The sequence below is a fragment of the Phoca vitulina genome, unplaced genomic scaffold, assembly GCF_004348235.1.
Source record: "Phoca vitulina isolate PV1807 unplaced genomic scaffold, GSC_HSeal_1.0 scaffold27, whole genome shotgun sequence".
Lineage (NCBI taxonomy): Eukaryota > Metazoa > Chordata > Mammalia > Carnivora > Phocidae > Phoca > Phoca vitulina.
In genome coordinates, this window is record NW_022589730.1 from 2517455 (window position 1) to 2539113 (window position 21659).

The 21659-nt window shown below is 54.0% G+C and overlaps 2 protein-coding genes across 19 annotated transcripts in view; one reads left to right on the plus strand and one right to left on the minus strand.

Moving 5' to 3' along the window:
• MBP (myelin basic protein) overlaps positions 1 to 4367 on the plus strand; it is a 111186-nt gene extending 106819 nt beyond the window's left edge. For all 6 annotated transcript variants that reach the window (XM_032422891.1, XM_032422893.1, XM_032422888.1 and 3 more), the window contains one exon: positions 2821 to 4367. In XM_032422891.1, coding sequence (XP_032278782.1) covers positions 2821 to 2865 — 45 coding nt within the window. In that variant the 3' untranslated portion in view covers positions 2866 to 4367. The remainder of the gene's footprint in view (positions 1 to 2820) is intronic.
• Positions 4368 to 11177: 6810 nt separating this feature from the next.
• The window catches only part of ZNF236 (zinc finger protein 236), a 108540-nt gene continuing 98058 nt past the window's right edge, over positions 11178 to 21659 (minus strand). For 12 of the 13 annotated variants that reach the window (XM_032422559.1, XM_032422545.1, XM_032422554.1 and 9 more), the window contains 5 exons: positions 21513 to 21644; positions 19318 to 19515; positions 18150 to 18279; positions 15758 to 15934; positions 11178 to 15044 (listed from right to left, as the gene is read on the minus strand). In XM_032422559.1, coding sequence (XP_032278450.1) covers positions 14920 to 15044; positions 15758 to 15934; positions 18150 to 18279; positions 19318 to 19515; positions 21513 to 21644 — 762 coding nt within the window. In that variant the 3' untranslated portion in view covers positions 11178 to 14919. Of the gene's footprint in view, positions 15045 to 15757; positions 15935 to 18149; positions 18280 to 19317; positions 19516 to 21512; positions 21645 to 21659 lie in introns of those variants that run through there. The other variant, XM_032422557.1, reaches the window with a different exon arrangement.

Below are 21659 nucleotides of genomic sequence, written 5' to 3' on the forward strand. Positions count from 1 at the left end.
GGGATCAGGGACAGGGATGCGCCCACCCCAGCGGGGCACGTGGCACCTCTGCGCAGCCCAGGACAGTCCCCAGGCTGACTTACAGCTCGAGGGATCACAGTTCATCGCTGCACAGGTGCTCGCACAGGCACACGGCCAGGGAGCACCATTGTCTGGGTCCACGTTCCCATGGACTTTCTCGTTAGAGTAACAGCCGAGCGAGCAGCTGTTCTTGTGACTCTGAATCCGCCCGAGGCCATCCGCTTCTTGGCTTCTTGGTGTGAGAGCCGATTCTAAGCCAGAGCCACGATGATTTGCAAGGCGCGCCAGTCAGCTCCCGTTCCAACCTAACGAACCATAATCGGGAAGACGGAGGCCAGCCTGTAAAAGGCAGGGTTTGTGGGTTACGGCAGGAAAGGCATCAGAAAAGGCAAAAAGCCCCAGGATGCTCGCAGCACCCTGTCGAGAGAAAAATAACTCCTGAAGGATTTCATGTTTATCCTTCTTGGGTGAGGGATTGGCATCGCCATAGACAAAGGAAGATGAGGTGCCCAAGTAAGAGGGGACGTTAGTCTGGGCTTAGTTCCCAGACGGCACGCCGTGCACCCTGCCCCGCCGTGTCCATCGGCAGGTGTCCGGGCGCCACAGACAAACACATCGTGGATTCTTACTCCACGCGAAAGCTTCGTCATCTTGTGTCTTCAGGCCGGCGGGCACATTTTGGGGGAGGCATGCATTTCCATGGAAACTGAATGTTCTAGGGGTTTCTGGTCATGGATGAGAACAGGAGTGTCCGCTTCGCTCCACCTGCCCTCAGACCACCGGTTGGGGTCACAGTAGGCAACTTGATTTAACACTAAAAGGCTCTGCTGTGCGTGGCTTGGTGGTATCGCCCCAGAGATCGGGCAGCTGAAAGGCAGGACCCGGGCCTCCGGCGGGCTCCAGGTCACCCAGGCTCGGGCTCAGCCTCGGCCAGCCCCGCACAAGGCTCCACCCCAAACACCTTGATAGGGGGTCTTTAACCTGGGTGAGTGTGCTTTCTAACTGGCTTACTAACACATCAAGGTTTCACAGTTTATGGTGGAATAATTTGGTCTGTAACCCAAATAGTCATCATGGGGTCGTGTGTGTGGTGTGTCCCATGGTCGGGTTACTGGCAGGGTCGGCTCAGTGAGCACATGTGTGTGGAGGCCCCTGCCACGAGCCCAGATTCAGTGGTTGCTGGGCCCACATAGAGGTGAGGGGAGGCAGGACTGTGCTTTTGAGGAAGGTCAGTCCTATCCAGGAAAGGGCTTAAATCTGTGAAGTGAATGGTAATCAACAGGCGTGCTGACTCGTTTCATGTCTGGTCAAAAGCAGGCGTGATCCTCTCCTCAGTGGAAATTCTAAAGCAAATCTGAGTAAGGGGTATCAAATTCTACCCGCACATTCAAGTAACCGAGGTCATCATGATGTGTCTGCCCGATTCTGCACCGTGGCAATGAGACGGTGAGGATGAGGAACCTGTAGGAGCTCTGGGTCCAAACCCAGCAGTGCATTCAGAATAGTGATGTTTCCACGAGTGGCCCAGAACCTGGCCAGGCGGGCACCCGCATCTGACCCACCCGCGATGTCCCAGACCGTTTCTGGGCTCCCCCCGAGTCTTCATGCCCCCGAGCGTCCCAGGTGGGAACCCAGAGGTGTGCGGTGGTAAGGATTTCCTGCTGACGGGGTGACTCTGGGGACCGTGTCTCTGTGCCTGGGTCGCACATGCAAGCCTGGCCCCAGCCAGGGTGAGATGCTTGCAGGTCGGGCTGGCCAGCCCCGTCCCTGTGCAGCACGTTCATCGTGTGGGACGAACACAAGTGTGTGAGCACCATTTGTTTGTAATGGGTTCAATGTTTTCCTGCATTTCTGTTTGTACAAAGTGGTTTAGAAATTTTAAAGCTTCTATAGAGTTCAAGGGAAGCTCCGATTTATCAAATTTCAATTAATATGGCTTTCATTAGATTTTACTACATGAAATGTTCACGAACTGGCCGACCACGGGCATAGGGCTGAATGAGTCCGCAGGTGTGGTTACCATCATTGGAGAACAATCCCTGCAGAGGCGAGAAGGGTTCCAAGGAGGTGGGTGGGGACGGTGGGTCTCCCGGGATTTAAGGGGGCGCCATTACCCCGGACTGTCCGTCCCTGTGGGCTGGAAACTGGGTGAAGAGCCCTGCATTTCTCCCGGTCATTAGGGAACTGCATCGAGCTATTATCAGAGTTTCTCATTTCCAGATGCACAGCTGAGACAGTTTCCCAGCCGGGTGCAGAACTGGGGACGGAATGCAGGACTTCCCCGCAGGTCCCATTCCTCCCCTCCCCCAGACACGGCTTCAGGCCGACCTACTCCTAGTGGGGCCAGCTCGTCCGCGCGGCCAGAGAGGACTGTCCCCAGGGACAGCGTTGTGCAGCTCGGCTCTTGCCCGGGGGACATGGCGGCGGCCGTGCTCCCCCGCACCACCATCTCCCCAAAAGATGAAGCTGTCCCTGTCGTCGTGTGTAGACGGTTTCCCTCTGTGACCCTGGAATCTCTAGAAACAAAGTACCCATTCACAGCAGCTGGGCGTTCCGCCCCCAGAAGGGCAGCGCGAGACGTGGGTCCTGGGAATGAGGGTCCGCGAGCCTCCCCGAGGGTCCCTGAAAACTGGATCAGCACTTGCTCGTGTTGTGAGAAATGGAATCAGAGCCTCAGCAGACCCAGATGAGGGGGTTCGCACCAGCAGCCCCACAGGCGGGACCCTGGCGCGAGGTCGGATGCTGCGGATGCCAAGGCTGCCCGTGCACGTCGCCTAACTCTGTGTTTCCTTTCCTCAGGGAGGAAGAGATAGTCGTTCTGGATCACCCATGGCGAGACGCTGAAGCCCTACCTTGTGGTCCCAGAAACCTGTCCTCAGCTTCTTAATATAACTGCCTTAAGATTTTAATACCGTCCACATCCACTCCCTACTTGTAGCAAACACCCTCCCGCCTAATGCCCGTTGAGTTGTGCACATGGTGGGGTCAGGCCCACCGCACCTGCTGCAGCTTCTGGCCATCAGCTAAATGGAGGGAACGCAGACAGAATATTAAGCAGTTACTTGGTGTCTGAAGCGAGCGCGTCCTCGGAGCTCCCTCCACCGCGGCGCGGCCCCAGGCTCGGGGCGCCGGTGCGCGGACACACCTCCGAGTTCACCCTCCTCCCTCCTTGGACTTGCTTTGCTGACCCGGCATCCCTCGGCTTCGTGGCGCTGCCGTGGACGCTGCCGTGGACACAGGGACATGTGCAGGGCGGTGAGGACTGTTGATCCGAGCTTCCTTTGGTTGCTTTCCCCGCCCCTTGCTCACCTCCTAACACACACTTACTCTCCCTCCAGGATGAGGCAGTCGGGAGCGGCGCGGGGGGCTTTCGGTACGTGAAGTGCGGGCGGGCAGCGGTGAAGAGTCCCGTGGGGTGGGCGCGGAGGGGGCGCCTGCCCTCTGCAGGCGGCGGCCCACCCCACGCGGTTAGCGGAATTCGGGCGCGGCAGAGAGGGGACCGGGAGGCAAGGCTGGGCTGGGCCACGGCCCCAACAGGAAACAGGATCTTCTTGGAAATGAGGTGAGGTACGCGGGAGCCAGAGCGGCTTCTGCCAACAGCCTGTTCCCCCAGAGCCCAGCAGAGGTCCGGGGAGACGCTCGTCTCAGAGCGGGACTGGAGGAGTGTTCTGGGTGGCCTCACGGCGTCACCCTGGTCGCTGCGGGAGGTGACCAGCGGTGCGCTTCCCACGGCAGTGCACACTGCAATACTAACCCTCGGTGGACAGATAACCTTTCGTCCGCTTGCATCCTAGACGCGGACGCGCATAGCGAATAGGCTTCGGAGGGCCCGCTTCCCGAATCGCTGAGCTGGACGTCGTGGGGGCCGGGCCTGGCCGGCCCTGGGAGCAGAGACGGGCTCCTCTGAATCGTGTCTTTTCTAATGAGCTGACCTTTCCTGTGCCCCCCTTGTAACATACTGATCCCGCCTTTTGGTTTTAGCGTATGTCTTAGAGGCCCTCCAAGGAGCCCCCACCGGCATCGTCCTCCCTTAGAAGGCACACAGGAATAGTCAACGTGTCAACATAATCCCGTCCTAATTCCGATGTCCGGTGGGGGGTTAATATAATGTCTATTAATCTATAGCCTCAAGGATGAGAGGGTTACAGGGGAACAAGGAACAAAATTTCAGAAACAAAACCTCCAAACTGCGTGACACACACACACACTCTACATCTCTGAGCCGACCGCTGGCCGAGTGATCTCCACGCGGGGCTACGCCCAGACAGCGTGCGCTGAGATGGGCGCTCGTGGGAAGTACACACTGTCCTTGAATATTGAAATAAAATAATAAACTTTTAATGATACTTGCATGGTGTCTTCTTTTATCTTTGCTCTGGGCTGCAGAATGTGAGCCCCAGCAGAGCGAAGGTGAAAGGCCGTGTCTTGGGGGTGACGCGGTGTGGGCTGTGCTGCGCGGCCTGGGCCGCCGGCACGTGCCGGCTGAGCAGGTGCATTACCCCCGGGGGCCTCCGCATTAGTAAGAGAGGATGGAACACAGGTCACGGCTAGGGCACGGATTCGCTAACTCACAGGAGAATTTTCAACTTATCTTTCAACAATCTATTACCTTAACCAAACACCTGTTAACGTGAGCTGAAGAAACTCTGGGAAACTACCTTTTGCCACACTAAGGCATCGACAATAATGGGGGATTTGGGAAATTCTGTGTGTGTCGTTGTTCGCGGTTACAAGAATTCTGTTTCAAAAAGATAAGCCGAAATCTTTGTTTTGTCTTGCTTTTAACTAAAGTCCTGGTTCCCTTCCGTCTCGGCAGCAGCCGTGAGAGACTGTCTGCCCTTGTGAGCGTAAGGAGGGCAGCCCCCGTGCTGGGACGGTCCTGGGATGACACGAGCCTATTGTCTGGGGCCCCCAGACCTGTGTTGTGTGCATCCACCCCAATGCCAACGCCAGGGGAGCCTGCCCTGCTCGCCGGGCACCAGCCCCTCCCCTGCTCTTTGCCCCCCAAACCCTTCAACCAATGAATCTGGAAAATCATGCACAGAGAGTCACATTTTTTTTTAAGATTTTCTTTCTTCTTTTTCTTTTCTTTTCTTCCTTTCTTTCCTTTCTTTCTTTCTTTCTTTCTTTTTCTTTCTTCCTTCCTTCCTTTCCTTTCTTTCTTTCTTTTTCTCTTTCTTTCTTTCTGTCCTTTCTTCTTGTCAGAGAGAGAGCGAGCACAAGCAGGGGGAGAGGCAGAGGAGAAGCAGGCTCCCCGCTGAGCACAGAGCCCAATGTGGGGCTCGATCCCGGACCCTGAGATCACCACCTGAGCCGAAGGCAGACACTTCACTGACTGAGCCACCCAGGGGCCCCGAGAGTCACATTTTTAAAATAGTCTTTTAGTTGGCAGGTCTCTTTTAATGTTACATGTAAGGACGCACATGAAACGGTAAACCAAGGGTAAACCTAGAGTAACACAGCAACTCTCATGGTAACTCAACACTCGGATACATATTTCAAAGTAAAACAAGACAGAACAGGAGCTGAACCTCGGAACGCGCGTTCTCGCCGAACACACACCTCGGAGGTCGGGCACCACGCTCGAGAAGGGGCTTCGGGAACCCCAGCCCCAGGCAGAGCCGAGGTGTCACGAGGGGCAAGGGAGGCACAGCAGGGACTCCCCATCACAGCAGAGAGCCACGCGACCACAGTCTCCAGCCCCCACGCCACTCAGTGTAGACGGGACCCGGGGATCGTGGGTCACCGCCGTCGGGGCTCTAGGCCCATGTGGCTGGTGGCGGAGCGTGAGCCCCCGGATGGGTGGACGCCGCGGGCAGAGCAGACAGGTTGGAGGACAGAGGCTCTACTGGAGGGCGCAGACCCGGGGCCGGGTTAGCGGGGCGTGGAGAGGACACTGCGTCGGGAGACGAGGTGCCACAGGGCACGCCAGCTCTGTAAGTTGGGGTGGGGCTCCCCCTGGACTTGGGTTTGTGGAAAGAGAGCACGGGGACCATGGGGACAGTTCTCGGGTGGAATGAAGGACAGGAGCTCAGCTGCCGACTCATGGTGAGGTGGTGCTGTTGGGGGGCCCGGAAGGCCGTGCCGGGGGCGAGGAGCTCCGATTCCGGGCACGCAGCCCCCCGCCGGGCCGCCAGGTCTGAGGCCGGGGCGCAGCTCCTCGGCTCGTCATGTGCCCTCATGCGCCCTTCCCTCCGTGTGCCACATGCCTGTCACCTCCTCTCCTGAGGACCTCACCCCGCGGCCTCGTGTGCGGCGGGATTGCTCCCCAGTGTCCTGCCTCCAGATACAGCCCGGTGGGGAGTGAGGGCCTGGGCGCGGGGCCATGCAGGGCGGGCGCGCCTCCCAGGACAGAGCTGTGTATCCTTCTCACGCGGGAACGCTACGTCCTGCGCCCCCGTCTGGCCCGATGCTGGACCTAAGCCCAGGCCTGCGCAGGAAGCCACTCTTCTCCCCTTTCCCAGAGCACTGATAGCCCATTTCCTCTCGTGATTTCTCTGCTGTAAGTAGTCACCGCGGTCCGCAGCAAGGGGACACGGAGGCAGTTGGCCACGCGCAGTCCGTGAAGTCCGTGTCGCAGGTGAGCCATCGGGCGCCAGCGTAAGCCACGGAACAGCCATCCTTGAAGTGGGAGTGAACCACGGGAGGTCGTCCATGGCCTACTCTCCGAGAAACATGTGGGTTCCATGAGCAGGCTCCGAGTCCACTCGTATGTTGGTGGCAGAGTGAGGGCTTCTCACCTCCGCTTCCCACCCTGTGGGACGACGTGAGGTTAGCACCCGATTCCCATGGCACCTGGAATGCATTAACGGGCAAGACCCAAGCGTGCCAGTAAGATGGCGGACCACGTCCAGTGCTGGCCAGGGGGCTCCCAGCCCAGTCCAGTGCCAGCCTCCGACTTAAGTCAATGAGGGCAGATCCAGACCCAAGTGTAGACACAGGGACAGGCCACGGGCTCCCATGGCTGCTGAGGGCAGACAGACACCAGGGGTCTGGTGGGACAGGGATGCCTCTTCCCACGCCAGCCGGGCCTGGGTCTGTGCACCCCTGGGAACGGTTAGCCAGCCGTCCTGGGCCCCCGCCCACACCTCCTGGATCAGAATCTGCTTTCTCAAAAGGCACCCGGGGGTGTTTGCCCCTTGAGGACTCGCCCCAGCCTCCAGCGGCGAGCCACCTGCCTGCCTGCCTGACCACGAACGCGGCAGAAGCAACTCAGATAATGAAAGCCACGGCCGCAGACTTGGGCCCGGAGCATCCTCATCTCCTCGGGGACATAACTTGGCAAGCAGACGGCAGAGAGAGGAGCAAGTCCAGGCTATGGCGAGGGCAGCGGACGAAGCAGGGGCCCCGCGATGCTCCGTGGTGACCGTGGCTATTCCAACAGGCAGCTCTGTCCTTTCCTGCGCCGGGAGGGCAGGTGCGGCCGGGGCCGGTCTTCGACGAGGGCAGACCCCGGCTGGGGCCGGAGCAGCGGGGACGTGGGAGGGCCGGAGCGTGGGTGAGGGGCCCCGGCCAGCAGGCGTGAGCGCGCCCTCCCCCCGCACGTCCCTGCTCTGACTCCTGCGTGGGTCTTGGCTTCTGGGCGCTGCTCTCCACGAAGGGGAACCAGGTCCTTGGGAAAACGGCTGGCTCCGGGGCGGAGACACAGAAAGAGCGCGATCTGCTGCACCAGCAGCGAGAACGGGCTCCAAGAACAACGTGGCCGCGTCACAAGGGCTCGCAGCTGCCTCAAGGGGCCTGTACTGGTCAGATCTGGGGGTATCTGGGCATCAGGGTGGAGCCCAACAGACTGCAGCCCGTGCAACAGGACAGGAACCCACAAGTCCGCACCAACACGAACACAGGGATGAGCCAAGGAGGGAGTTCCTCACAGAGGAAGGCCGGCAGTAAACGTGGAAGAAACAGCGACCAGAAACCCGGGGCCAGGCCGGGGCTGCACGTGGCCGGACCCCATGGCCGCACACTTCCTGGTCCCGCACAAACGCCCACTGCCTCGAGGAGAAGTGACTACACTGAGGAAAGCCCGCATCGGCGCCGCCGACAACGGGACAATCGCACACGACGCGTCCCCTTGCTTGAGACGCACCCGGAACATAGCGTCACGTCTGCGAGATGCTGACCGAAGACGCATCACGAAGAAACCCTGGAGGAAAAACTGCGGGACCTTCTGCTGCACGACTGGCCCGTGGTTTTCCGGAACGTCCCAGGAACGGGGCCACGGGCCACGAGGGCGTCCGTTAGAGCGGAGCGGGGACTGTGCCCGCCCCGGGCAGTGCCTGAACGGGGTCCGGTGGAGCGTACACAAAGCCTTCTGCGCCCTCTGCCTGCGACTTGATGTGAACCTGAAGCTGCCTCAGAAACACAGGGTTACACGGAAAGGAGAAGGACGCTGGGTTATTGAACTCGAGGAGGACAATTCAGAGAGCATCAGGAATGTTCCGAGCAGACGGTCTTGGTGCAGACGGCCAGCTGCCGTCCCTCTTCATCCGCAACGATGACGAAGTTGGCTGACGTCAATCAAGATGAGCTGCGTTGCGCTAATTGTCGGCATCCCTTCCCACACAGCTTGGTTCCCAGGGTAACCGAGGATCACTTTGCTCTGATAGCGAAGGGCTGTGGGACCACCTCCCCCGACTGATCCAGAATCGTGGGATCGGGGAGACACATTCATTTTTCACTGTTTCCTTAGGGACTGGAAAGCTTTGAGGCTTTATAACAAGAGCTCCCCTGCGATGGGAACAGCAGTGCGGATGGTGTGGAGGAAATCAGCCCCTGACATCCGTGACCAAGTTCCCACCCGCAGAGTAAGCTGAGCCGGGGGCATTTCGAGGCCTCAAAGGGAACTGACCGCGGATTGCCGGCAGCCCGAGGCCGCTGAGCTTCTCGCCGACCCGCCGGCTCCCAAGAAGCCCGTTTCCTGGGCCCTGGCAGAGGGTCCTGACAAAGGGGATTATTAGTCACCGCACTGGGATATTCCCAATCCTGAGTCCCACAAGGCGAGCCAGAGCGGCCCAGGCGATGCCCACGGCACAGGGTCGGGTTGCAGGAGACGAACCAGAGCTTAGGGACGCCTGGGGCTTTTATAAAAGGCAGCAAGCTGAGCTGGCCTCAGAGGGAGACGCACTGTGATTATGCTGGTCAGTGAACAAGCCTCGCTTTGCTCTGGAGGAAGATGCTGTCTCCCGAGGCCGGGTCCTGTACACACAGCCTTGAAGAGATCCCGGATCAAAGGCAGACAGCGCTCTGCTCGCAAGCCATGCAGACGCGAGACACGGATGGAGGGCCGCGTCCCAGCATCCCAGCTCAGTGGCTGAGAATACGAGCGGAAGGGAGGGATTTAATCGACTCATTTCATAGACAAGGGGACAGGCCCAGAGAAGTTAACTGAGTGGCCCACCGACAGCCAGCCCGCGGCGCCAGGGCTGGCCTGTCCTGAGGTCCCAAGTCACCCCACCCCTCGGCTTTGCTGGTGCACAGGATGCTTTGCAAACTCATGCCTTTGCGTTTATATATGAATACTCTTCCATCATCAGAGAGCCAAGCAGGCCAGAAAAGCCCATCTGGAGAAGCACTGTAAATAGTTGAGGCAATCCTCTGTAAAGAAAGTGTTTCCATAATCTGATCATTGTGTTTGAAAACCCACCCACCATATTTTAAAAGTTATTAGAGCAATGTTCCTCCTACAAACAAGCAACAGACATAGTGAAACAATTTCTTACCATTCCCTCTGAGCAAAGTGCAGGAAAAAAAAAAAAAAAAAATCATTTTAACTAGTTCAGTCCAAAATTGTATGGCGTCCCTTCTTCTGTGCTAGGAATAAGGTGGACAAAGGACAAAAGATACCCTTCACTTGTTATTTCAACAGGATAACATTCCATATATTTTGAACTTCTGAAAGTTTGGAAATATGTCTCTAAAGAGGATTAGATGCTATAATATAAACAAACTCCAATGGTATTTCTGGGGAAGTCCAATGTCCCACATGTCTCATGAACAGACACACTGATACTGGGATCGATTTTCATTTCATTGCAAGTCATTCTCAAATAACTTATAAGTAAGAGGAAATGGACAATTATCCCCAAGAATAGAAAATAAGACATTCTCACACTCTTCAAACCCAACGGATCTCAATTCATTGCAAATTCAGCATCGTTGCTTTGGGTTAAGCTTTGCTGAAAATGTTACCTACAGAAAACATCCATCTTTAAACAGTTATAACTCACCCCAAGCCCAAATAAGTAAATATACAGGACTTTTAAAATAATACAAGAACTATTTTTATTATTCTTAAAGCCAGCTCGGTGGCTTTTGGCATAACTATCCATTTCTAATACAAAATTGGATTAAAGAAATATCATCCAATGTATAAATAGACCATGAAACGATTTTGAAGATAAAAAAAGAATTCTTTTGTAAATTAAAAAAAATGATTTTAAAAGTTCTCTTTAGTGGTGAATCGAGAATGAATCACTATGTCACTGTAGAATCTGTCAAATAGATTAGAAATCTTGATTTAATGCAAAAGTCTTCATGCCGTAAAGCATTACGCATAAAAAAGATTAAATAGCAAAATCATTTATGATTATTGCCTATTGCTCCTGCCACTTAATCTTTATTTTCAGTACTTTAAATACTTTACTCATCATCTGTATGAGAAACTACCATGGCGCAGGTCTGTGAAGGGCGGGCGGCTGAGACCGCGAGCCCGCGCTCATCTGTGGGTGTGCGTGCCCGAGGGAGGAGGCCGGTTCACACCGGGTCAACGCTGACAAGGACAGTTGGCTTACAAACCTTATCCAGGCAAAGAGAACATCTTAACTGGAGATACGCAGGGCTTCTAACCTTACAAAAGTGCTGCCTGCCCCCACTTTTTAATCAGTAAAGATGCAACTAGGTTTTAAAAATGCTAATTTTGGAGGCGCCTGGGTGGCTCAGTCGTTAAGCCTCTGCCTTCTGCTCAGGTCATGATCCCCGGGTCCTGGGATCAAGCCCCGCATCAGGCTCCCTGCTCTGCGGGAAGCCTGCTTCTCCCTCTCCCACTCCCCCTGCTTGTGCTCCCTCTCTCGCTGTGTCTCTGTCAAATAAATAAATAGAATCTTTTTTAAAAAATGCTAATTTTTATCAGAATAAGGTAAAGATACAGAGGCCCCAAATGTGAATGTAAGCACTTTTGAAATTCTATTCTAAAAAACCAAAACACCGATGTTGCGTGAATAGAGATTAAGTGGCAAAAAGAGAAGAAATCTAGACGACTACAAAGTGCCAATTATATACTTTCATCTCTGCCTTACTTTATATGATAGATTTGAGAAAAAGAATAGATTAGCAATGATCGACCCTTAGATTAATTTTGTTGGTGGGGAGGGCACAATATTGACTTTGAAATAAACTTCTGGGAAAAAAAAACAGGCAAAAAGCAGGCAGCAGAGGTCTCTAAAAATAATATCCAGAAAGTAGTCCTATATACCTTACATATTTTCCTAAGAAGATGTTACTTACATAGATCTGAGTGATCACTTAATGTTAAAAATGTGTATCTTCACGAGTTACACATATTTCTCGGCAGAGAGGAAGCTCCGTGGGAAGAGCAGAGATCTACTTACACTTAGAAAAAATCCGGTACCTGTACTGACGAACGCATTTCTCGCACGTAAATGTGACCGGAGCGTTCAGAAGAGACCAGAGAAGCCCGGGCGTGCTCGTGAGGCTCGGACTCACACTCCCTCCCGAGCAGCAGCGCGCAGCAGAGCGCGGCACACGGAGCTACGGACACGCCGCCGCGCTGCACTTGGACGAAGGAGACAGCCGACAGAACAGCAGGACTCACTCACGGGGACTGAGCCTCCCGGCCGCCGGCACCACCTCGTCAGAGGCTAACGAGCAGCCCGACGGGCCTCGCGCCTCCGCTCCTCGAGGGGTCTCCCGCATCCACCCCCGTCCACGCGCCAAAGGATCAGTGGGGGCACCGGGGAGCTCAGGGTGGGGGCGTCTGCCGTTACATCTCTGAAGAACGTTTTTATGGTCATCGATCACCGTTCTGGGGAAACAGGACGGCTCGTGCGTTCTCCAGTGGCCCAGACCCCCGCTACCTCAGCATCACGAGAACTCTACCCGGGTTTTAGGTTGGGTGTGTGTGCAAAGGCAGCTCATCCCCTCAGCTCCCGGGAATGCTTCCCGGGCAGCTCACCACCAAAGTGGGTTACAGACAGTCGGGAACGTTCGAGGGGCATCGCTCACGAGGGCCAATCACGCAGGCGACTGACAACAGGAATGAGGCTTGTAGCTCATAGGGACGGCGTGCCTGTCGGTGACCCGTATCCTGACTTTTTAAGTTCGAAGCTCTTCAGATAGACCTTGCAAGGGCTAGTTTTCATTGTCTGGACTTTACGGAGGCAAAGGAAAATACCATTAAAGTTCTGCTCTGTTAAAAAATTCTCTGAACTTGAAATTAATTCATATGCCAAACTATTATATAGTAAATATTTTAAAAGAAAAAATTAATCACACTTCCTAACTTCATTTTTTATTTATTGTTATTCCAAAGCAGATATGCTAAGATGAGATATTTCTAAAAATACAGTTATCTGTTCTCAAAACCCTGGTTATGCAGGAGGCTCGAAATCCCGTCAGAAGACATTTATCACCAGTAAAATATAAAGATCAACCTGTACTCCACCAAAGGTTCAAGTGAAATTATGTCTTTACAAAACCTTATATCTTCAAGGAATGTTTTGCAAAGAAGCAGCTCTTATAATTAGGAAGTAAATAAAAATAATATATTAATGTCTTGTGTTTGCCTGCTAATAGTTAATAAATTGAGAAAACTCAAAAAATGAATCACTGATAGATCTTTTTTTCTTTTTCTTTGACGAAAATAAAAGTAGGCTTTAGAGTCACCTGGTAAACCCTTACATAAACAGGCGGTTCACCAACAGTTCGCTGAACTATGCTTTCTGTACAATTAGGAATTAAATAAACCCCTTTTAGAGACTTGTCCTGAGAGATGACATTTAATGCTACAACCAAAATAAATAACCTAGCAAGAACAAATTTTTTTAAATTCCAATAATTTCAACTTTGGAGATATCTGTTCACCAAAATTAATCAACATTTCTAAAATATTTTAATACAAAATTATAAAAGAAAAGTGCATTAAAAGCAGAATCTTTAAAACTCTGGCACAATTACAATTATTCGGAATATATGGACTACAGCCACACACTGACATTCAGGGAAAACCTCAGGATATGTAATAGGTCCAGTATCACAAGAGTAAGTCAAATAAGGCTTTTTTTTTTTCCTTAAAAAAATATACAATACACAAAGCAGTTTGAAAAAAAAAGTAATATTATTTAACAGTTTTCTGACTTAAATATTTTCACATAACAAAAGTTTTTATATCATCAATATTACTTATGTACATATGCCAAAAAGTGAACAACAACAAAAATCAAAAGATGCCCTTTGAAAAAATAACAGTGAAAATGTCTCTTTCTTCACGAATCTGAAATGAGCTCCTCTCTTAATATACAAAGTCCATACAATATTTATAATAAAGCTGCTCTCTTCTGAAACCAGGGAGGCCATGAGACAAAATAAAGGCAATTATTTTTCAGGAAAAAAACAAAAGCAAAACAACCCCACCTTTATGTTACAATGAAAAAGATACCCATTTATTCCTATAATGAATACAATACTGATCTGAAGTGCTCGTGGGGAGGTCAGAACTCTGATGCGCTCTCTCTGTAATCGGGATGAGTGCTTCTATTTACAAAATATACTGTTCAGCCACACAGAGGCCCATATATCTGTCTATGTACATACGTATTTATATATAGAACATATAAATAATTCTGAAGGAGAAACTCACATGAAGTAAAGAACTTTCCGTCTTTGGAATGCTGTAGGAGCAACGCACACTCTGCCCCGGCTCGGGGTGGGATTTGGTTTGGGACGTGTTCAATGTGGCACCATTGATGATAGTAAAGAGTTCCCTGAAATAAACAACACACCTGCCTATGCATGAAGAGAGGAACACGGGGCTTGTTCGGGGTGTTACCTCTAACCTACGAACACGCCGCTTCGTGGCTGGGGTGGGACGGGGCCACGGTTCCTTTACTCCGAGGACACAGTTCTGCTCTCACCTGCTTGCGACGTATGGCTTGTGCTTTCTGCAATCATCTAACCCACGGACCTGAAGGTGGACTTAGGAAGCAAGTGCGGCCCCGTGCCCCATCCTGTGAGGACGCCTTCATCCTCATTTGTGCCCCCCTCCCCCATTTATGCCCCGACGCTGCAGTCTTGTAGCTAATGGTTCGAGAATCGTAATGCAGAGAGAATGGTCCAGCCACCTCTCCAGGTATTCTAGTAACTTATGGTAGACTAAAAAGAGTCAATTTCTAATTTCAAAATGCACAGAGAAAGAAAATGGAAAACACTTCCCTGTGTGTTCTAACATTTTTCTGAACTTCATGCACCGATTTTATGTTTGTTTTATGAGCTATGCTTCTTACAACAGAAAGCATGAAGGAAAATCTTACTTTCTCCACGTTACCTTCTGTCTTTGCTAATACAAAGAGGTCACACTACAATGACAGTAAGATCCAGTTAACGTCTTTGTAACTAGATGCACTGGCCGCCGAGGGGAAGGTAGAACTGCCCTAGTGTAGTACCTGAGTTCAGTGATTTGTAGACAAATGACAACGACGTGTTCACACTGCTCCTGGTTGTTTCCTATCAGCCTCTGAAGACAATGATTCTTGAGATAATTTTATAGCTAAAAAACTAGCGTGGTAACATTTTTAACACCTGAAGCCTCAAAACAGAAATTCCAAGTGCTCCGTTCTTCGCAACATTTAACTTCGGAAACGGCCTCCGAGGTGGGGACAGGCCGCGTCAGAACACATTGGCCAGGGCCTGCCACTCGCTCGCGGACTCCTGCACCACCTCCTCCAGGTGGAGGGTCCGGCTCAGCTCCTCGGCGCCGTGCTCCTGCTGGACCACGGGCTCCGGCAGACTTCCTGCGGACGGACGGACAAAGAGCAGGCAGAGTCTCAGACACTCAGCGGCACACAGGGATTCACGGGGAGATAAAGACAATTTACATCGAGACAAGAAACTGCTAAATTGATTTGCTTTCCACCCCAAAGGAAAAAGACTAACTTGAGGGACAGGTTAACTACGTTGTGGCAATTGCTGTTTTTGAACGTGAATAAACACAGCCCTTGTTTCGGATGCTCACGGCCTAACGGTTACGTCAACAAGAGGTCAGCGATAAGCGATCAATCATGAACAAGAGCAACACGACACGCATGAATTCCTAACAGAAAGAAAAGCAAGAAGCACTAGAAGGGAGATGTGAGGGCCAAGGGCCGCGGGGTACGCAGCGCCCTGGTCCGTCCCCAGCCGCTCGGCCGCGGCCTGTGAAGGCCCGTCTCCCTCGCACACCACACTGCCCCGAACAACTCGCGGCTCCAGACCCCGGCACCGCACGGGCCCCGCGCACCACAGGGCCGGCGCCCCCCGCGCCCCCACCAGCCCTTCCTCGTGAAGACCGCGCGGCCCCAGGGGACGGAAGGGAGACGCGCCATGGCCAGCCGCCTGCTCGCCCCTCGGCCGGCAGCCGCGTTAGAGTCCGCACGGAGCGGACACGCTCGCCCCGCACCCGCCCGCGCCGGGGGGTCCGGGTGCACCGGGATCCGGCTGGGACCCCGGCGAGGGGCCGCCGTCTTACCCGTGTAGCTGTGCGCCCGCTTCATGTGGAGCTTCATGTTGCTCTTCTGGGTGAAGCCCATGATGCAGTAGTCACACTTGTAGGGCCTCTCGCCCGTGTGCTTCTTCATGTGCACCTGCAGGGCGCTCTTCTGGTTGAAGGCTTTCTCACACAGAGTGCAGCGGAACGGCCGCTCTCCTGAGGGGAGACAGCGTCGTGTCAGCGTCCCGTCAGCGTCTCTCGCGGGCCCGCACTTGACCAAGCGCTCGGAAGAACGTACCCGAGTTTCCCAGCCCTCCCACCCCTCAGACTGCTAACTCACAGCTGTCTAGCAACTCTGCCCCATGGTGAGGCACGGAACAAAACTTTAATCAAAAGCTACTCAAACTCCTAGAAGCATCCAGAAATAGAAGCAGAGCACATATGGTTTAAACAAAGTGTTCCGAATACATTTGGGGCAGTGAAGCAAAATGACACTAAGTACATGAGAATGTCAAATCCACTTAATTAAAAGTATAATTTACCCAATATTTTTTTAAATGTCATTTTAATTGCTTTGACGTTAATACAGAAACTGCAAGATGGGAGGGAAGTTGGCACGTTGACTCCTGCTGGAAGCCTGGCTCGGCCTGAGCCCACAGTCCTGCCTCCTCGCTGTCCCTGACTCTGCCCCACACACTCGTCCACTGCCAGGCCCCCAGGGGCACAAGCCCTTCCCCTGGGCCTAGAAGGTTCTTTCCCATCGGCACGGCTGCCTTGTCAGGCGTCCGCCCCCTTTCCCTGCGTGGCCTCCCTAGACCACGTGTCGGCATGAAGCCCCACGTGCTTCCCCCAGTAGCACCTGCTCGGCATCCTCCCCAGGTGTCACCCTCCATCACTCCAAGTCTGTCCCTCCCACCCAGTGGCCAAGACACAGGAGGGCTTACCACCGCTCCCCATGCCGGCCCGAAGCTTTCCGGCTCTAATCCCCGGGACTGGCAATGGGAAGACGTCACACACCCGAAGGACAAGGATGTCGCAGAGGTGGTTCCGACGCGAGTCAGGTGACTCGGGCTGAGTCACAAGGATATTACCCTGGCGGGCCACACACACCCTTCAAAGCAGAGGCAGAAGGGGCGCTGCAGGGACCAGAGGCTGCACAGGGGCCGCGGCTGGTCTGAAGGCGCCGTGCACACTGCGGGGGGAGCACCCAGCCAGCAGAAGCAGGGCCCACAGCAATATGCCCTCAGCGGGTTTCTCCAAACCTTCGGAAGCACCTAGCTCGTGCTAACAGGCAAACGGTAGTCTCTATCCCTTAAAACCATGGTTTTGAGTAAATATGTTATAAGTACAGCATCGTCGTCTGTCTTTCCCTCAAAAGCTGTTTGCTGAACACCTGCTCGGAGCCAGGTCTGTGTCGACAAGCAGGGACGTCACTGAGAACACCGAGCCCGAGGGCCAGGATGGACGCTGATGGGGAGCACCTGCTGATCATACAAGGAGGTCCGCGGGCCAGCCAGGGGCACTGGGGGGCATAGAGGCCTCCTGGGGAGGCGTGTCTAAGCTGACACCTGCAGGCAAATCAGAGATGGCCAGGCAAAGGATGATGGGCTGGGCAGAGGGGACCAGCAGAGAGGACGCTCAGGGAGCAGAGTCGGGACTCCAGGTGGCGAGGTGTGTGGGTCCCCGAGGCCTCCCACGGCCGGGTGCCGCAGGACGAGGCTGTGCAGCAGCGGGTGAGATGGCTTACAGGACACCAGGGTCCCACCTGCAGCTGCTCAGAGGGGAACGAGAGGGTCCCGTCTGCCACACTCCCAGGGCTTCCGTCGGGCTCTGTGCGAACACGGGGCTGCCCGCCAGAGCGGGAGGCAGGTCCCGCAGTCGGTCCTGAAAGGACAGGCCTCAGCAGACAGGGCCCTGGGGCGGTGGTGTTTCCGCGTGAGCCACAGCGGGGTGGCAGGGGCGGAGGGTGCAAGTGAGTTGTCAGGGAGATGGGCCAAGAGGCAGGGAGATGGGGGTTTGTCTCGGTGTTGTTGGTTTTTCCTGAGACATCAGGCCTGAGCAGGTTTAGGAGGTGACAGGAAGTCAGCAAAGAGCAGTCTGAAGACATAAGAGGAGGAGAGAGAATGGCATCCCCCGCAGTAGGAGCAGAGGGAGCCCGGAGGTGGGGGCGGGGGGACCCCGATGCAGGCAAGGTCCCCGGAGGCCACGGCAGCCCTTAACAGTTCTACCTCCCACGGTCGCCAAGGAAACCGCAAAATCTCTTACTTGAAAAGTTAGCATGATAAACTGATGAAAAATGAAGGAAAGAACAGAATATGCGGCCCTGGCTTTATAAATAACGGCTTACGTTGTAAATGAGCATTTACACGTTGAGTCTCACTTTCTCGCTGGCCTCCAGAACCCGCCCTGGAAGCGCGCGGCTCGCGGTTACCTGTGTGGATGCGGCTGTGCCGCTCCAGCTGGCTGGGCTTGGCGAACGCCTTTTCACAGGTGTCACATTTAAACACTCTGGGCTTCTGGGAGCTTAGCGAAGGGCCAGCCTGGTGAGTCTGCATGTGCTCCTGTTACAGACCACACACAGAAAGGAAGACACACTTAAGATCGCGGGGGGGCTCTCCAGACCTGCAACATGACCGCGGGGGCCCATGTGAGCAGCAAGGACAAGCGGAGGCCAATCTGGGACGAGCGCCCCCGGGGACTCAGTGGGGGTGGGGGGTGGCCCCCCGGACACCCGCAGGTACCAGCTGTGTGGCCTCTGCCCTCCCTCTGCCGATGACCTGGACGGTTTTTAGGAACCCTGGTCACTATTTGTTAGGCTGTTCCTCGACTGAGAACTGTCTGAAGCGTTTCTCATGACAGACTGGGGCTGCGGGATGGGCGAAGGAGGTCACGTGCAGCTGCCAGAGAACACGGCAGAGGACGAGCCGAGGCACACAAACGAGCTGTGGGTCTGAAGGGCAGACATCCGGGCTCCCCGTGCGGCAGAAGGCTGGATCCACGGCGGGCTAACTAGTGGTCAGATGAGGCTGCGTCTGCTAACGAGGAGCGCTGGCCGGCAGTCGCGGGGCCAGGCCCATGCTCCCCACTGTGGCATGTCACCTGACCGCGGCCCTGGAAATCACTTCCCAGAGCCCTTCCTCCTCCTATCCCCTACTGTGTGCATGTCCCAGCGTTTACCCAGCCCCTCTCCCGGCATGCGAACCCCATTCTCAAAGTGGGTGCAGAGCCGGGTGCCGAGGAGCCCCTGTTCCCCTGCAGAAAGCCGTGCCAAGTGCGGGCCCCCAGGCAGAGGGGCGCCCCTGCTTCCCCACGGCCCGGCCACTAGGTGCTGGCACATTTTTTACTATTTGCTGCCCTGCTCGGTGGGAAATGGTATCTCATTGTCATTTGAAGTCCCACTAGACATGGATTCGGAACTGCACTCGGACATATAACCCAGCGAATCTGATAAAACTAAAATCCCACTGACCTTCACTCCAGAAAATGGGAAAATTTGTTACTCTTTCTGTGAGCGAGATTCATGGCTGCTACTGAATCACAGACTCCACTGAGCGTCTCTCACCCCCGGGCACTGGCGGCCAGAGCACGACGGAGCATACCTTGAGGTGCGTGGCGCGCTTGAAGGCCTTCCTGCACACGGGACACACGTGGATGCGCTCCCGGCCGTGCACCTCCTTGCTGTGGTGAAGCAGCATGGCGGCCGACGCGAAGGTGCGGCCACACTCCGAGCACTGGTGCACCCGGCCCTCCTTCTCGGGCGGCCCGCCCTGGGACAGGCTGGCCGACACGTCAGCTACCTGCAGTGGGTCGCAAATCCCGGACTTTACTCAGTGGCTGCAGTTTGTAAACGGACAGACAGACAAGATGATAGACACACACTGACGCAGGTAAGGCGGCCCCCAGCGCGGCGCCTGTCGTCCCAGGAACAGCCTCGGATCAGACCAGGCCGCACTTGCACTCCGAGCAGAGCTCAGCGAACAGAACGCTGTTCCGTGCACGCAACCGTCCCGGGGCAAACTGTCCTGGCCGCTCCCTCCCTGTGACTCATCTGGTGACATCGGGGTCCGGTACCCAGGGTGCTGAACGAAGCCCAGCACACAGCACGCACTCGGTATGTGCTGTTGGTGGTAGTTTTAGCGCAGACGAGTGTAAAGGATACTGCACCCAAAATGCTACTGCTGTGGCTGAAGAGCTCCCTCAGCAAACTGCAGGACAAATAACACTTCGCAGAAGGTGTGTTAGCTCTTGAGCGGATTAAAGCATTTCCCGAAACTCTGAATCACAACCAATGAGGTTTTCAAATCATTTTAATGGGATGCCATTAACACCCCGAAAACAAATAAAGCAGGAGTTTATTACTCAGCTTTTATAAATAAGAGTTTAGTTTTACAGATAAAAACTTGTATATGACAACTTAGTGAAAGAAAATTTTAAGTAATTATAATGAAAATTGATGGGATTTGTCAACATTTTTATTCTAGTTTATCAAGTACTTTTTCATAATTTTCTAATATATAGAAATGGATAAAATTTAAAGAAAAAGACTTGACAACAAAAGGTTTCTATAAGGTGCTCTCAGATCACTCATCTGTGCTGTAATAAAAAAAGAGCGGAATGGAAAAAGGATAAAACAAGCGATCAGAAGTGCCCAGAGGGTGCAGTCCTGTCTCCCTGTGACACTTCTGTGAGGGGTCTGTGCGTGTGAAGCAAAGAAACAATGGAAAGACCCTACGTGCTCGGGTCAGTGCATAAACCTGTTTCCTGGGAGTCAAAGGAAGCCTGGAAGCCCCTGGAATCGGGGAGACCCGGGCTGCACTGCACCTGCAGCCACGTTTTAAGGAAGCACAGGATGAGAGCCGGCCACGCACAGCCGCGCGCACTGACTCGAGAGGAGCCGCAGGTTTTCCGTGGGCGCACGTGGGCCTCCCCGGCAGCCACGCTATCGCGGGCCGTGAGCACTGCGCCCACGCGTCCGCCGCGCTCCGAGTCCTGCGGGCCCTCCCAGTGCGTCACTGAGCTGCCGCGGGCCGCGGCCCCCGAGACACAAACTCACCTCCAGCTGGATGAGCTCCGGCTGGGAAACTCCCCGTGCTGACCATGTCTAATTTCTTTATAAAAAAGGAGTCTTGTCCCACTGAAAGACCAGTAAGTAATTGTCCTGAAACTCATTTGCTCAAACTGCTTAAAATGTAATGCTGCTCAGAGCCAGTGATTATTTATTGTCTGTACTTTACCTCTAACTCTGAAAAGTTTTAAGGAAAGAGATTTTATTAGAGTCTTCTATATTTAGAACTATCACTTACTAAATGTCTTAGACCCTCAAAACATACGTTTTAAGGAAAAAACTACCAAATGACAAATAGTCCACGCGCACACACATATGTGTGTATACGAAAAAAGTACAACCAGACCTAAAAGAATCGGCAAAGGTATTACAAGAAAACCCTTGAAAAGAACTAAGTGTCCATGTGAAATCTGATCAGTAGGCAAACAGGAGATTCAATAAATTTAAAACTAGCCTCACACGTGACTAGTTTCTACATCTTATTTTGTGGCACAAAAACCTGGCCCCAGCAAACCACAAATCACGCAGTGAGGGAGTCCGTACCCACTGCTCAACCCAGGCTGTCCCCCAGGCCCTGCACAGCTCAGCCCAGGCTCTTCACTCCCATTCGGCTAGAGACGGCCCCCAGGAGCGGCCCCCCAGCCCCCCCCAAGCCCTCTGGGACCAGCCCCTCTCAATCCACATTCCTTACAACCCGCGACCGAGCGTGAAGGCAGGCGCGCGGCGTACCTGGTAGGCGATTTCCTCACACGCAGCGGCGGAGGGCTGTGGGGTGTGGCTCACTAGGATGACCTGCGGCGAACCTGCTCCCCCTTGGCCCGACAGCGAGGGGTCCGTGAGTAAGGCTGGGAACTGCTGACCCTAGTAAGGACGGAC